Here is a 13,965-nt window from a genome sequence, read left to right as displayed (position 1 = left end):
TAATTATATGCTAGTTTTTTAGCTTTAAGTACCAATAGTCTCCTTCAAACCCTTTAAGGTGAAACTTATATATTATTTTTTTAGTTTCAATTACCTAACATAAATTAATGTCACTTTTAAGAATGTATGAATTCAAGTGATCAATATCTATAGTGGATTCATGGCCCTGACTTCGGACTCAAAACTGACAATATATTCGATTTTCTAATTTATACAATTTCTTAACGGCTTTATGGTTTGTAGTTTATATTTTGAAAGTAGTGTTTATTTGGCCCAAGAATTAACGAAGAGACAAGAGCTGTTGACGGGAGCTTGACAAACAAATCAGAATTCAAGAAAATGATTGGGTGGTCTCGCCCTTTGATTAACCTTGTTTTGTGCTAGATCTAGTTTTGGTCCTGGTAGCTTTCTATTAGTTTAAACATTGCGTGTCTTTTTTGGGTCTTGTGCTCTCCTCACTAGCTTTTTTTTTAAAAATTTTTTTTAGGAGGATCAACGATGGTTCCATCTACCCCTGAAGTGACTTGGACCCCCGACTTAACGGTCGGAGGTGAAGCGTCTTACCACCGAGTTGCGCTTCGTTGTCTCCTTGGGAACAAAGGAGTCAACTTGCCGACCCCAGAACTGATACATGACTAGTCAACTGTCACCCCCAAGGAAAATTAATCCCAAGTTGCGCCTCCCAGGGTCGAACTCGTGACCTCCAGGATGGACGCGGTATCCAGCGCCCTTTACCGCTAGGCAAAGGGGCTTGGATAGGGTTTAGGATTTAGGGGTTTTAGTTTGCGCCTCCTCATTAGCTTTTCTCTTGGGATTTTAGGATTCGATGTTTCAGTTTTGGCTAGGATGTTGGGTAATTCTTGCTTTGGCGGTGCTTTATTGAACGTTTTGTTGAACAATAACTTGCTGCAACTGCAAGCTTGAGCATGTGTTTTCTCTCGTACAAAAAAAATCCAACAAACAACCTCATAAATGTTTTTTTAAGTCTAAAACTAATCGAATATTGTAACTAGACTCTTAAGTAAACAACTATATTTGTGATGTTCTTAAGTTCGACTAAAAAATCTCTATGGAACTAAAATCTAGGCTATAATTTAATAATAATCGTCATTATAATTTCTAACATACAAGTAAATGCGAAAATTGTTAAGATCCAATTCTGATGACGAAGAAATCATAATCATAATCATAATCATAATCATAATCATCACGGGACTCGCCTAAATCTCTTCATCACAGTCTGGCTTCTTCTCATACATATTTCCTTGGTTAATTTGTCTTAAGCTAGATAATCCAAATTCAAGCATCCCAAGCAATTACTAATAGTCTTGTATGTGGAGTAGGAGTATATAATAAGGTGAACCCCATAAAAGATGGCATAACATATGGTATATTCTAGTGGTTAATATGTGGAAGAATCCGTGGAATAGTAGAATTGGATGGGAATGAAGCCGCAGGTGCAAATGCAAATGGAAGGCCACTTATGAATGTTACGTCAACATATCAACCACTTATCTAAAAGAAAAGCAAACAAAAACCCACCCACCCCCTTTATATATATTGCCTTCCATAACCATCTTCACATATCACCCCACAATATAATTTACTATACACTCATCACTACCCCACTCCCACACCCACCACTACTAGTATTAGTATATATATACATACTGGATCATTCACATCGACAAACAATCAAGCTAGAGTAATTAAAGAAAGGATGATGGGGAAAGAAGATGAGTCAATGAGAAAGGGGCCATGGACAGAAGAAGAGGACGTTCAGTTGGTGTTCTACGTGAACTTATTCGGAGACCGGCGCTGGGATTTCATAGCCCAAGTTTCAGGTTTGAAGGTGGCGGGAGACGCGAAATAGGTAGGCTTGTTTGGGGCATGGATTCCCTTCTTCCATCGCCCTTCGCTTAAACCCTTTTTTCTTTCTTTCTTTCTTTCCTTCCTTCCCTAGGTCTCAAAAGAACCGGCAAGAGCTGCCGTCTCCGCTGGGTCAACTACCTCCACCCCGGCCTCAAGAGGGACAAGATGACCCCCCATGAAGAGCGCCTCGTTCTCCAACTCCACTCCAAATGGGGAAACAGGTTAGCTTCTACTAATATGTTCACCTTCTCTAATCCATATATACTGCCTAACCTGAATTTATATGGTAGATGGTCGAGAATCGCCCGCAAAATACCTGGTCGCACTGACAACGAGATCAAGAACTACTGGCGCACTCACATGAGGAAGAAGGCTCAGGAACAGAAGAAGAAGTCCGCCATTCCACAATCTCCGTCCTCGTCATCCCTCACTTCCTCCTCTTCCACCGCAACCAAGGGCCCCAGCTTCTACGACACCGGTGGGATGGAGGACTTTGTCAGCAAGAAGCCGGCTGCGGAGGATGTCTACTCCATGGATGAGATATGGAAGGACATAGAGCAGAACAACAACTTGACAGCCCAACCAATCACAGTATGGGATTTCCCAACGAATGATCTCAAAGCTATGTGGTCCATTAATGAGGAAGAGAGCAAGATGCTCAACTACGATTCTTTCCCTTTTTACAATCACCATACGACTGGCTAACATTCATTTTTTAAGTTATAAATATAGTAATTAAGAAGATTTGTTAATATGTGTCGTTTTCAGGTATAAGCTGGCAGGTGCCAACTTTTTGTATAGGTTTAGGGCTCCAGCAGTTACTTATCATCATGTCGTTAATCTTAAGTAGTTTGGTTTGCATGTTTCTAATAATAGACGAGAGAGCTAGCTTCTCTTCTAATAACCTCTCTTAATTTGTACCTATCTGTCTGGCTCATGTTTTGATATAAATATATATGCTTTATGTCTCAATGAGTAGGATGGTGTGCTTCATGATGGTAATCATAATTTAATGGAATCAAGAAGATACTTTTGTAACAGAGGAGATGAGAAGATTCAAGGTTAATTACGAGGAGTAATTCAAATATTAAGCATATAAACAAAGTCAAGGTAGACGGCTGTTTGTTGTGTGATTATGAGCCATGGATAGAGCGCATCGCTATCATATTATTGTACAGTCGAATTTTAATAATGATGAAGGTGCAATCCACCCCAGATATTCATATATAGTGCTATTCATGGGTTTGCTTTTACGCACTTTCTACTTCATTTTTTTAATCTTTCGTGTAATTCACCAGCCATCACACCATCTTTCCTCACCAATCTCAATATTGTCGACACTTATTCTTTAATTTATAAGTTACTATACATACGTGTCTGTATGTTTTTTTTGTGTGTCAACAATCAGCAAGGTGAGATAAGATCATTCAGGGAGGCGAAGTGATATAATGGTGACACAAGGAGTGCATTATATTACTAAGTCACCCTTAAGTTGCGAATATCCAATCAATAAGGAATAAAATGCAAACACATATTTATGGGATGTAGATGAGTGTTGTACAGATCAGGTAATTTAATTTTAAGCATATTGCCCTTTTCATCGCCATCCTATCCCAACATATAGCTAAACAAATTACATTTTTAAGCCAACTTTTCAATTCCACAAACACTATATTCATATTATTGGGAAATACATCCTAAACTACTCTTTTTTAGATATGGAATGATTCTTACACAAACTAAATGAAATTGATTTTAAGAATTAGCTTAGATAAAAAAAGATTCAAAAATAAGGATTTAATAATGAAATTGGAATATAAAAAAGGATTCATATCAAAATCTTGTGTAAAAAAATGCATCATAAACTATTTTAAAAATCTTACACAGAATAGAATCAGGATTCATATTATTGGGAAATACATCCTAAACTACTCTATTTTTTTGCACTTTATTACACTATTTTACACAGAAACTAAGGATTTAATAAAGTGCAAAAAAATAAAAATAAAATAGATAGTGAATAATATTCCAATTTTAGAAAAATGTAACTTTAAATAGGACATCCCAAAAGAATGTCATTAAGCAATAGAATAAACTAATCCATAGTTTGCTAGCGGGTTAAATTTTTAAAGATTAAATTAAATGGATAAAAGTAGCAGTATATGGCTATATGCTAATCCATAGTTTGCTAGTGGGTTAACTTTTGAGATGAGCCAAAGCCCTGATAATTTCCATCATTTGAACTAAGTTGACTTACTTCATGACCTATTAAAACATTGAGTTTCATAGCAACATAAATCGAAATAATAATATTCAATCATATATTCTATCAATCATATATTCTATCAAGATGAAACCATGGCATTTACAAATCATAGAAGTTCTACCATGTTTTATAAATATAATAAGTGGTTTTAGAAATGAGGCATTAACTCGCAAAAACAAAACAATCGTCAACAACTCAACATTCAACTTGAAGCATAAGTATAAAACAGTCACCAAAATTTATAACGACAATCCATAATGTCTCAGTTCATGAAGCCAAAAAGAGCTGCACCTAAGCCATTGCAACCTTAACATAAAATTCATTACCAATAGAGAAGAAAAACAGACCAGGCATGCAACTGTATGACAGCTACAGACATCATGGCCAGCTTAATAGAAGAAGCCCAGTACTTTACCTCCAACATTTTTCCTCCGAGCTTCCTCATGATCCATGATACCAGCAGATGTAGTCAACACAATATAACCAAACTGCAACAAAAGTAATGAATACTGTTAAACAATTTTCTAACCTTATTCACAGACATATGAATGTTTGACAACTGGAACAGGACCAATACAGAATGATAGTAGTATATCTTTTGTGCTTAATGTACTACTAATCTTAATAGTCTACGGCTATGATAAAGAAAAATTCAAGGAAACATTTTCTACCTGTCTTGACGGAAGGAGCCTAGCAGTCCAAGGCTCAATTTCTTTCACACCAACATCAAACCGAGGGCTAATAACACCACACTTGTTTAGCCTTCCGTTCAATTCAACCACAATCTTTCCAGACCTGTGGTCATCAACAAACTCGAACTCACCTATGTATCCTGAAATGACGTACACATAAGGATCAATGCATGCAATAGGAAATAATTAAAATAACGACTGGTGCTGGAAATACAGTTATACCATGCTTCTGCATGACCAAAAGAAACTTGACGATGACCTTTGATGAAGGCCTGATCATAACCTGACGTTTGCCCCTTTTTTCAGCATTGTACATGCTCTTGAGAGCATCATTCAGAACGCTGACTCTCACCATCTTGTGAAGCTGCCTTACCTGATTGAAGATAATAGCAAAAATAAGTAGGCATACAAATAATTTTATGATCCCAATTACAAGCACAAAATACTTGATTGACTAGGTGCAATGCATTGCAACATTACAGATAAAAGTTCCTGCCAAACTAAATAGTTTTGCATAGAGGGTGCATCATGAATAAAATTATATGGTAATTCGACATAATCATTCTGCATATATACTTCACTGATCCAGCTAGAAATTGCATTCAACAGAATGCAACTAATGCACAGTTTGATATATAGAGGATATGTGCATCAACATATTATCTGACATAATCGTAATAAATTGCACTGTCACATAATCATATGAAAATGAATAATTCAAGTCTAGAGCTGAAACTTTTATATCTACAGAGAAGAGAAGATGCAAAAACAAGTGACAGAAGCATAAATCAAACATATGATCAAGCTTATGACAAATTCTTCCCAGCATAGATATTTCAGATGTATCTCTAGGCTGTAAAACATTCAACCAAGGACTATACCCGGACACCATCGAGTGTTACAAACTATAATATTAAAAAAAGATAAACTTGGTTCCCCATTCTGCTTAAATCTTCGATTTAACCCATGATAATCTGAAGCAACATCGAATAGGAGTTAAACCTCTGGTAAAACATCAAGAAGAAACCAAAATTTGAAATATCGAATCTCTCCAAATATCGCACAGGTACCATTTCAACGACAAGCAGTTCATACCTTTACCCCAAACAAACGTATGCGTAATTGAAAAAAAAGATCGAACATTTAGCAACGAAAGATTCAATTCACCAACACAATAAGTGAGCTGCGATAAAATATAGCGCAATTAGCGATATAGATTACGAAGGATAACCTGGACGAGGAAGAGGAGGAAGTGGCCGCCGCTGCACCGGGCAAGTTTTTTTTCTTCTGTTGAGAGCAGTGTTGTTTACGGATTAGGGTTTGGGCTTATAAATGAATTTCGTTGTCAATTTTCCTTTTCTATTTCTATTTCTATTTCTATTTCTATTTCTATTTCTATTTCTATTTCTATTTCTATTTCTATTTCTATTTCTATTTCTATTTCTATTTCCAGATTTACCAGAATACCCTTTATAATGCTTAGTCCATACTTTTTCAAAATTGGATTGGATAGGTAATCACTAAAATAAAATTAAATATAGTAGTAGTACACAAAAATATAAAAGAATTATAAGACGCAATTAAATATTATAAAAAATATGAAATCTATAATCCAGATTTATTATTGAGAAAATAAATATAAAGTCATTTATATCATCCATATTTAATATTTATTACCCAATATAATTAAGTTATATCATCCATATAGGGATGCGGAATAGGAAATCGCTTATTTGATGAACTCCTTATTTTGACGCCAGGATGTATAAATTCTACTCCATTTATTTTAATGTTTAAGTTCGAAAAAGCCTGCAGAAATTTATGGGAGTCTAATCATTGGCAATTGAGGTTTGAGACACATGTTTCACCATAAAAGTATAATTCCATTTGAAAGTAGATTCAGATTATGATTTATGCTAAAAGTGACAAAAAAATCCATACTAGCCAAAAGAAATTAGACTGATGTATGTTTATATCTTCAAAATTGATTTGAGTTTAGCAACAAAAATTCCATGTTGATGACAAAAATAAAAATCACGTATGTACACAGAAAATCGAGATTTTACATATAAGAGTAATTTGTAGTAGTAATATGGTTGTAGAGTTAAGAATTGGAAGTCGAACTGGCCAGCTTACTCGGTTCAAGACGGCTTGACATTCCATTGGTTGTATGGTGCAAACCGGATGGGACGAAGCACCGATTTGCAGCTAAACATTTCGATCCGGTGCGATGCGACCTGACGTTCTGAATCTGAGGTTATAACGTTAATTGTCAAAAACGAAATAAATGTAGTTGTAACTTGAAATCAACCACACTGACTCCATCTCCACACATTGGAAATGTCACAACTGCGGAGCGCATATCTCTTCTTCTACTTGTGTTTCTGTTTTTGTTCTTGATTTTTGGGGTCAAGGCATTTTGCAAAGTCTTGCCTTCTTGGAAGTTATTCATGGGGCTGTTGGTGAGTTACGGATTTAATGATATTGGTATTTTTAGTCACACCAAGTTTCACTGTTTTCTAAATTTTGAAATTTAAATATTTGAGGAATTATGCCGAGTGGTGTGTTGCTTCCCTTGATGCAATGGGGAGGAAGGACTCACTTTTTGTTTGCTATTGTTCGTCGAATTTCAGAGGTTTGTGCTCTCGACTTTATAATGTTGTTTCTGCATTAAAGTTGGATATTTATTGATATAAACTGTGGAAAAAGTTTGAGCACAACAGCCACAAACCGATGGCATAACGATAATTATTTCCTTTGTACTACTAGAATATTTTATTTTTGGGGGATTAAAAATGACAGGAATCTATTGTGCCATTTATTTGATGTAGGTGCAGGAACTACCTTTGAAGACCACGTTTGTTGCTTGGGGTGTATCTGAGGTGAGTTGGGAGTTCTATTGATTCCTCATTATGTTTATGTTGTGACAATGAACTTAAAATTAACATGAGATCAAGATATGAATAGCTCTTTTATATGTCGGCAGTTCATCTTCTTGTTTTCTGTATGAAATTGCTAATGCACTAAACATAATGCAAGCAATAGTCAAGATTCTCGAATGTCTGGTTTGATAAAGGTATAACAATTTCACGCACCGAATGAAAACACCAGATATCTTCTCCCACCTGCAGTAGTTCGCATACTTGTGACGTTGAGTTGGTTTCCCTATCCCAGAAAATACAAGCTAATGTCATATTCTATGTTGAAGTTAGTTATGGAACTGTGAGCAGTATAAACATAAATCTACTTCAGCCTTTATCTTATTTATATGCATTCACTTCTGTTCACTCTTCTCACTGTTTCTATCACAAAACTTAGCATGATTAGTATTTTGTGAACTTCAAATGAATAGAGAAAAAGGTTGCAGATTTCCGTTTCAACCGTGTGCATTTTACGACCCTGGTTCTAGAAGTTATGATACTTCTGTTTTGTGGTTAAGGAAAATTTATCTGATTAATAGTTGAAATCACGTTATGTCCTCCATTATCTTTCTTGACGGTCATTTATGCTGCATATATAAGCCATTTTGCATCACGTCTCCTGTTGTAGGCGATCAGGTACTCACATTATGCACTCTACTGCATCGGCAGTTCACCAAAATGGATCACTTTAATCAGGTACATGTTCTGATTAGCTTTTTGCAGGTTGAGGAAATATATACTCCCCTCCCCCATTTATTTGATTGTAAATCTTTGCTTTGTTAGGTACAATGCATTCATTGTCTTGTACCCTATTGGAGTTTTTCCTGGTGAAAGTAAGCATGACCAACTACTTAATTCTCATTCTATTCATTCAGTATATGTATTTAATGTTGTGGTTTCACATATCTGGACTAAAATTGAGGCCCATGGTTGATGCAGTGTGGCTTATGTACCAAGTGCTTCTGTTCATAAAGGAGGAAAATCTATATGCAGATAGCCTTCCATTCAGCTACTACTACTTCGTGCTGGTACGTCTCACTTCCACAGAAAGATGATTACTTCATAGATAGTATAGTTTCTTTACCAGAACCAGCCTACTCAAAACTCATGATTGAACTCTTTGTGCAGCTTCTTCTTTTCTGCTATCCATTTTTGTGGTTGAAACTTTACCTTCACTTATTCAAGCAACGTCGATCCAAACTTGGAAAACAAGACAAGAAGAAGCGAAGCTGAGAATAGATCGTTATTAACTAATCTGCTGCCTCAAAAGAGGTAGGCTTTAGTGTTTTATTTTCATTGTGTTGTGGGTATTATTGCTTCGTTGAGCTATTCCCTTGCTTATCCTAACACTCAAAACAGAGTGAATAAGGTTGACAGTTTCAAGCGAATAAATTGATCGTTATACATCCATTTGAATTTGCTGTTCTCAGCCCATTTAGGATATTATATCATTTGAATTTGTTGTTCTAAATCATGTCATAGAAAAATATTTAGAAAACATAATCCCCACTCGAGATTTATTTTGTATTCACCCATGATGATTGAATAACCAAGGAAAAAACTTGAGAATTGATTTCAAAGAAATAAGACAAGTGATAGCATACATGATAATACAAGACAGTTGGAGGTAAATGGAAACAACAGACACTGCACAAAGGGCAAAAAAAAAAGGAAAGAGAAGAGAAGAGAAGAGAAGAGAAGAAATAAATTAGTAATCTGTGGTAGGGAGCTGGTCATGGGTGCTCTGGTTGATGAAGAGGAGCTCATAGACAAGAGCAGCGATGGCTGCGCCTGCCAAGGGGCCGAGCCAGTACACCCAGTGGCTGTTCCACGTCCAGCTGACAACAGCCGGGCCAAAGGAGACGGCCGGGTTCATGGAGGCGCCGTCGAACGCGCCTCCAGCGAGGATGTTGGCGCCCACAATGAGACCGATGGCGATGGGGGCGATGGTCCCGATGTCTCCCTTCTTGGGGTCCACCGCGGTCGCGTACACGGTGTACACGAGGCCGAAGGTCATCACTATCTCAAAGATCACTGCGTTCCACTCCGACACGCCGGCTGAGAGCGCGAAAGCCGACGTCTCCTGCATTCACATAATCAACGTCAGAATCAGATCGATCGATCGATTACAAATAATGAATAATGTGCTCACCAATCCACCGGTGGCGAAGTTGAGGAGCAAGCACGCGACAACGGATCCGAGCAATTGGGCAATCCAGTAGAGGAGGCCCCGGAAGAGGGAGATGTGGCCGCCGATAAAGGCGCCGAAGGTGACGGCGGGGTTGACGTGGCCGCCGGAGATGTTGGCGCCGACGGAGACGGCGACGAAGAGGGCGAAGGCGTGGGCTATGGAGGCGGAGATGAGGCCGGCCGGGGTGGCTGCTCCGCCGTCGGTGAGTTTGGCTGTTGAGAGAAGGAAATTGAATAAGCAAAAATAGGTGGTGATATATTATATGCTCGTATATAGAGTGAATGGGATTAGTACCGAAAGCCATGCCGGAGCCTTGGCCGGCGAAGACGAAGATGAGCATGGAAATGAACTCGGCAATGGCGGCCTTGATGCCGTCGGGCTGGCTGGCCTCAGCCAGAGATCCGAGGGTGATTCTAGCCAGCGGCATTGTGATGCTTTGCTGTGCTGAGCTTCTTCTAAATTATGGTTGTGTTGTGTATGTGATATGTGCATCCACTCTATTTATACATGCTCACTCTCTAAAAGACCGCCTCCAATTTCTTCTAATCTTGCCACGTGTCATTTCCGTGGAGTGTAGTGATACTCCACATAACTGACTTTTTATCAATATTTTTCAAATATGAAAATACTCCATTTTTTAAAGATCAATACTATTACAAAGTACATAAAAAGTTCTTATTCTTACCTTTTTATCCCATAGTTCACAAACAAGAATATGTTACTAAAAAAATACTCCATATCTAATTGTGAATTGCTCTTTTAATATTGTGGATTTGGTCTGAATATGTTTGATCGTGAATATAATCGTGAACTTACCGAGTAAAAGCGAAAAGTTTAGCCTAACTAAAGAAAAGTTTAGTTAAATATTAAACACATATTTAATCATTAATTATCCCCAATATACTAGGCTTTACTTATTGAATACCCTAAAAAACCATCACAATTTTAGCCGATCATTTAATTGCATGGTCAATCTCCTCATAACTAATTTAATTATAAGTTTAGCTTAATTAATCAATAGCTAATTAAAAACCAGAAAATTTCGAATTGAGGGTAAAACAATCGTTTTGATTTGTAATTCATAATACTCCTACGAAGCATCACCTTACATTTTATTTTTGTGTAAATCTAATTCGTGCTCCAACCGAAAACCTCAATTTTACATATCTATATGTTGCTATTTATGGTCAACCAAATCAAATGGACCCTTTGGGTTTTCGTTGACTTTTTATTTAGTTTTTGCATATCAGTGTGGGCTCAATTATTCACACGTTTGGGGGCATTCTTTTTAGCGGATCAATCCATTTCTTAACTTAATGATACCATCGAGCATATGGAACATGCTAATAGGATAAAATGCTCCATCACTTGAAATCTTAAACTATGCACGATCATCCATTATATTAAACTGCCACAAAATATATTATAGCCGACCATGAGGTGGGAAGGGTCCACAAATGATTGCTCATTGAGAGGATTATATATTGTAACTATATCCCTCTAAAAGGAATAACAAATGAGTATCTATTAATTTTCAAATTCTCCTGATTACCACCCGTCGCTGTCGCTGTCACCGTATAATAACTACTAAAACGTTTGTGATAATGTAGAATCTAGGCCTTTCAAACTAATGATCGATCGGTGCGCGCGGTGGTTCGTTCCTTGAGCATCCTTATCCATGTAAAATGAGTAAACTATTTAGTCAGTCTCGTACCACTTAATGCACTAACCATTGGCATGTGAGATTAGTCACCTGACTATTGGCGAGGATATCTTGGGAAGCTAAAAATGTTTTTCATGTACTCCCTCGTCTCATAAAAATATGGGCAATAAATATAGCACGAGAATTAAAACAAAATTGGTAAAGTAAGAAAGATGAAGATAATTGTATGATAAAGTAAGAGAGATGAGGAGAACGGTAGTTAAAGTAGTGTTAGTGAATAATGAGTCCTACGTTATTAAATTGATATAACTTTTCAAAAATGGAATGCACATATTTTTGTGGGATGAACGAAAATGAAAAATGCACATATTTTTATGGGATGAAGGGAGTATATTTTTTTTTATATTTTGATTGATTGACTAATCATAAACTTAATTCGGCATTTAGCGTACGCCGATAATATCAATTTATCAGAAAATTATAGGAAGGTAAAAACAGAGGTTTTAGTGATGAAGGTCTTACATATTTACAAAAAGGAAACAATAATGTCAAATAAATTTACAAAAACTTACAGCCACAAACCTTCTTTTCTTTTCTTAATAGTATTAATCTTTTAAACAATAGATAAACAAAGAAAAGTCCATAACTAATGTTCCTTTTAACAAATATTTTCGTCACTTATCTTGTGAGATGAACAACACACATCATCGTGCTTAGTAATATTTTTTCCGTCATGATTAGGCTAAGATGCTTTTTATTGCATGATTAATTATTTTTAATTCAACAAAGTAAGAAAGGAGCCTCTTGATAACGAGTTGTTCTTATATTAGAATAATATATAGTCGGCGAATAGTGGAATTGGTTTATATGAATATATAGTTTTCTTTAATTCTTTATCTTATCTTTTAATTACCATGTTTTTGGGCGGCTAACACAAAGAGATTAGAGAGGCTAAGTAGTGATGTTTTATTATAAAAGATATGATATTCTCCTCCGTAACAAACCCGGTATTAAATTTATAATTGTGTTTTGCTAGGTGCTGCATACTTTTCAGGTAGCCTTATATTCCTTTTCATTTATAAAGAAACATCATGCCTACTATACCATCAATTTTTATCAAATTATTAAAAACACTTTTTATAATCCTCTATGACTTGACTTAATAAAGGATTAACTGCTAAAAGATAAATTTGGGGTGAACAAAATATTTGTAATAAGGAAAAATTGAGTCGAATCATATTGAAATATTAAATTCCGTTAGAAATTTAAATTCGTAACAGATCGAGTTTGTTTTTCTTTAATTTTCGGATGATACAATTCGATTCAAATAAAAGTGGCCAATTTTTCGTAAATGAATTGGTTATTATTTTTTCACGCTCGTAAGAAATTTGACTTAGAAATTAAGGTAACCGAAGAAAAGATCATGTATAATAATTTATTCTAGCCACGTACCGTAATATTTTGATCGTGTTTATTTTATGAATTAAAAAGTTGTATCTTTATTAAATGATTAATAAAAATATGTTCAAACCGGTTTACTTGTAAACTATTTCTAAAGGGTTAATCACTTAATTGCATACACCAGATTTCTGTTTTACGAATTACTTCTAATAAGTGGAACCCAGATTTGTTCTCAATGGGAGAATCCAACAGATGCCTCGTTAATATATAACTAATAAGAGGGATAATTTCATTTAATCACAATGCTTCATTGATATTTTATCAATCCCATAATTTTTAAAGGTGAAATGTAAAATTATATGATAATCAAAATTTAAATTAAAATTAATGTGACTAAATCAAATATAATATGACAACAAAATAACACGTTTTAGATATATAGACATCTTTTCAGTAACATTTAAAATACAATGATACTCCATTCGTCCCAAAAATATAAGGACATTTGGAACGACATGAGAATTAATGCATAATTGGTAAAATAAGAGAGATGAAAAGACAGATAGTTAAAATAGTTTTGTTAGTGGATAGTGAGACTCACATTATTGTTAAGTATTTAATTATGGGTCATATTGGCATGAGTTGTAAATAATTGATGTATATGAGTAATGAGTATGGGAGAACTTTTCATAAATGAAAATGAGATAATTTTATGGGACGGATGAAAAAGAAACGTGTTCTTATTTTTTATAGGACGGAGGGAGTATCATTTTGTAAAAAGACAAAAACAACTAGTTTTGTGGTCATTATAATTGATTTTGTCATATTAGTTCTAACTCAATAATTATAGAACAATTAATAAAAATTAAAAAGTTAGGATTTTTACATTTCAATTCTAAAAATTATGAAATTGACCAGAAAATTATCTCGAACACCTAAGCTTAAAAACTTGTGATCAT

The 13,965-nt window shown here is 35.5% G+C and overlaps 4 protein-coding genes across 5 annotated transcripts; 2 read left to right on the top strand and 2 right to left on the bottom strand.

Annotated features, from left to right (window-relative positions):
- Positions 1-1,577: 1,577 nt before the first annotated feature.
- LOC121745491 (transcription factor MYB59-like) lies at positions 1,578-2,847 on the top strand. Of its 2 annotated transcripts, none has more exons than XM_042139424.1 (3): positions 1,578-1,844; positions 1,964-2,093; positions 2,163-2,847. In XM_042139424.1, exons 1-3 carry the CDS (start codon positions 1,721-1,723, stop codon positions 2,575-2,577), a joined length of 669 nt encoding a protein of 222 aa, XP_041995358.1. In that variant the 5' UTR covers positions 1,578-1,720; the 3' UTR covers positions 2,578-2,847. The 2 variants fall into 2 exon arrangements, with proteins under 2 accessions (XP_041995358.1, XP_041995359.1); XM_042139425.1 differs by having other exon boundaries at positions 1,614-1,873.
- A 1,437-nt stretch (positions 2,848-4,284) lies between these two features.
- Positions 4,285-6,198, bottom strand: LOC121742966 (40S ribosomal protein S15a-like). The gene is made up of 4 exons (XM_042136117.1): positions 6,062-6,198; positions 5,053-5,203; positions 4,810-4,970; positions 4,285-4,626 (listed from the first exon to the last, which is right to left on the bottom strand). Exons 2-4 carry the CDS (start codon positions 5,183-5,185, stop codon positions 4,528-4,530), a joined length of 393 nt encoding a protein of 130 aa, XP_041992051.1. The 5' UTR covers positions 5,186-5,203; positions 6,062-6,198; the 3' UTR covers positions 4,285-4,527.
- Positions 6,199-6,870: 672 nt separating this feature from the next.
- LOC121745703 (very-long-chain (3R)-3-hydroxyacyl-CoA dehydratase 2-like) lies at positions 6,871-8,984 on the top strand. The gene is made up of 8 exons (XM_042139676.1): positions 6,871-6,904; positions 7,245-7,292; positions 7,377-7,465; positions 7,662-7,712; positions 8,380-8,447; positions 8,535-8,584; positions 8,691-8,779; positions 8,880-8,984. The coding sequence occupies exons 1-8, from the start codon at positions 6,871-6,873 to the stop codon at positions 8,982-8,984; spliced, it is 534 nt and encodes a 177-aa protein (XP_041995610.1).
- A 256-nt stretch (positions 8,985-9,240) lies between these two features.
- Positions 9,241-10,396, bottom strand: LOC121743507 (probable aquaporin TIP1-2). Its single transcript, XM_042136816.1, has 3 exons — positions 10,237-10,396; positions 9,904-10,154; positions 9,241-9,834 (listed from the first exon to the last, which is right to left on the bottom strand). Exons 1-3 carry the CDS (start codon positions 10,367-10,369, stop codon positions 9,460-9,462), a joined length of 759 nt encoding a protein of 252 aa, XP_041992750.1. The 5' UTR covers positions 10,370-10,396; the 3' UTR covers positions 9,241-9,459.
- Between the last annotated feature and the right edge of the window lie 3,569 nt (positions 10,397-13,965).

Source organism: Salvia splendens, chromosome 8 (assembly GCF_004379255.2).
Source record: "Salvia splendens isolate huo1 chromosome 8, SspV2, whole genome shotgun sequence".
In the NCBI taxonomy this organism is placed as follows: domain Eukaryota; kingdom Viridiplantae; phylum Streptophyta; class Magnoliopsida; order Lamiales; family Lamiaceae; genus Salvia; species Salvia splendens.
Note: the sequence above shows the minus strand (reverse complement) of the source record. Positions and strands in the feature narration are given on the sequence as shown.

Bases quoted from the DNA above. Each gene is read 5' to 3' on its own strand.
- LOC121745491 (XM_042139424.1), top strand. From the start codon at position 1,721: ATGATGGGGAAAGAAGATGAGTCAATGAGAAAGGGGCCATGGACAGAA. The intron at 1,845-1,963 runs GTTTGAAGGTGG...TTCCTTCCCTAG, and splicing joins TTTCATAGCCCAAGTTTCAG to GTCTCAAAAGAACCGGCAAG. The intron at 2,094-2,162 runs GTTAGCTTCTAC...TTTATATGGTAG, and splicing joins CACTCCAAATGGGGAAACAG to ATGGTCGAGAATCGCCCGCA.
- LOC121742966 (XM_042136117.1), bottom strand. From the start codon at position 5,185: ATGGTGAGAGTCAGCGTTCTGAATGATGCTCTCAAGAGCATGTACAAT. The intron at 4,971-5,052 runs GTATAACTGTAT...ACGTCATTTCAG, and splicing joins TTTGGTCATGCAGAAGCATG to GATACATAGGTGAGTTCGAG. The intron at 4,627-4,809 runs GTAGAAAATGTT...CTTTTGTTGCAG, and splicing joins GGCTCCTTCCGTCAAGACAG to TTTGGTTATATTGTGTTGAC.
- LOC121745703 (XM_042139676.1), top strand. From the start codon at position 6,871: ATGTACACAGAAAATCGAGATTTTACATATAAGA. The intron at 7,466-7,661 runs GTTTGTGCTCTC...TATTTGATGTAG, and splicing joins TTGTTCGTCGAATTTCAGAG to GTGCAGGAACTACCTTTGAA. The intron at 8,448-8,534 runs GTACATGTTCTG...TTGCTTTGTTAG, and splicing joins AAATGGATCACTTTAATCAG to GTACAATGCATTCATTGTCT.
- LOC121743507 (XM_042136816.1), bottom strand. From the start codon at position 10,369: ATGCCGCTGGCTAGAATCACCCTCGGATCTCTGGCTGAGGCCAGCCAG. The intron at 10,155-10,236 runs GTACTAATCCCA...TTCTCTCAACAG, and splicing joins AGGCTCCGGCATGGCTTTCG to CCAAACTCACCGACGGCGGA. The intron at 9,835-9,903 runs GTGAGCACATTA...ATGTGAATGCAG, and splicing joins ACTTCGCCACCGGTGGATTG to GAGACGTCGGCTTTCGCGCT.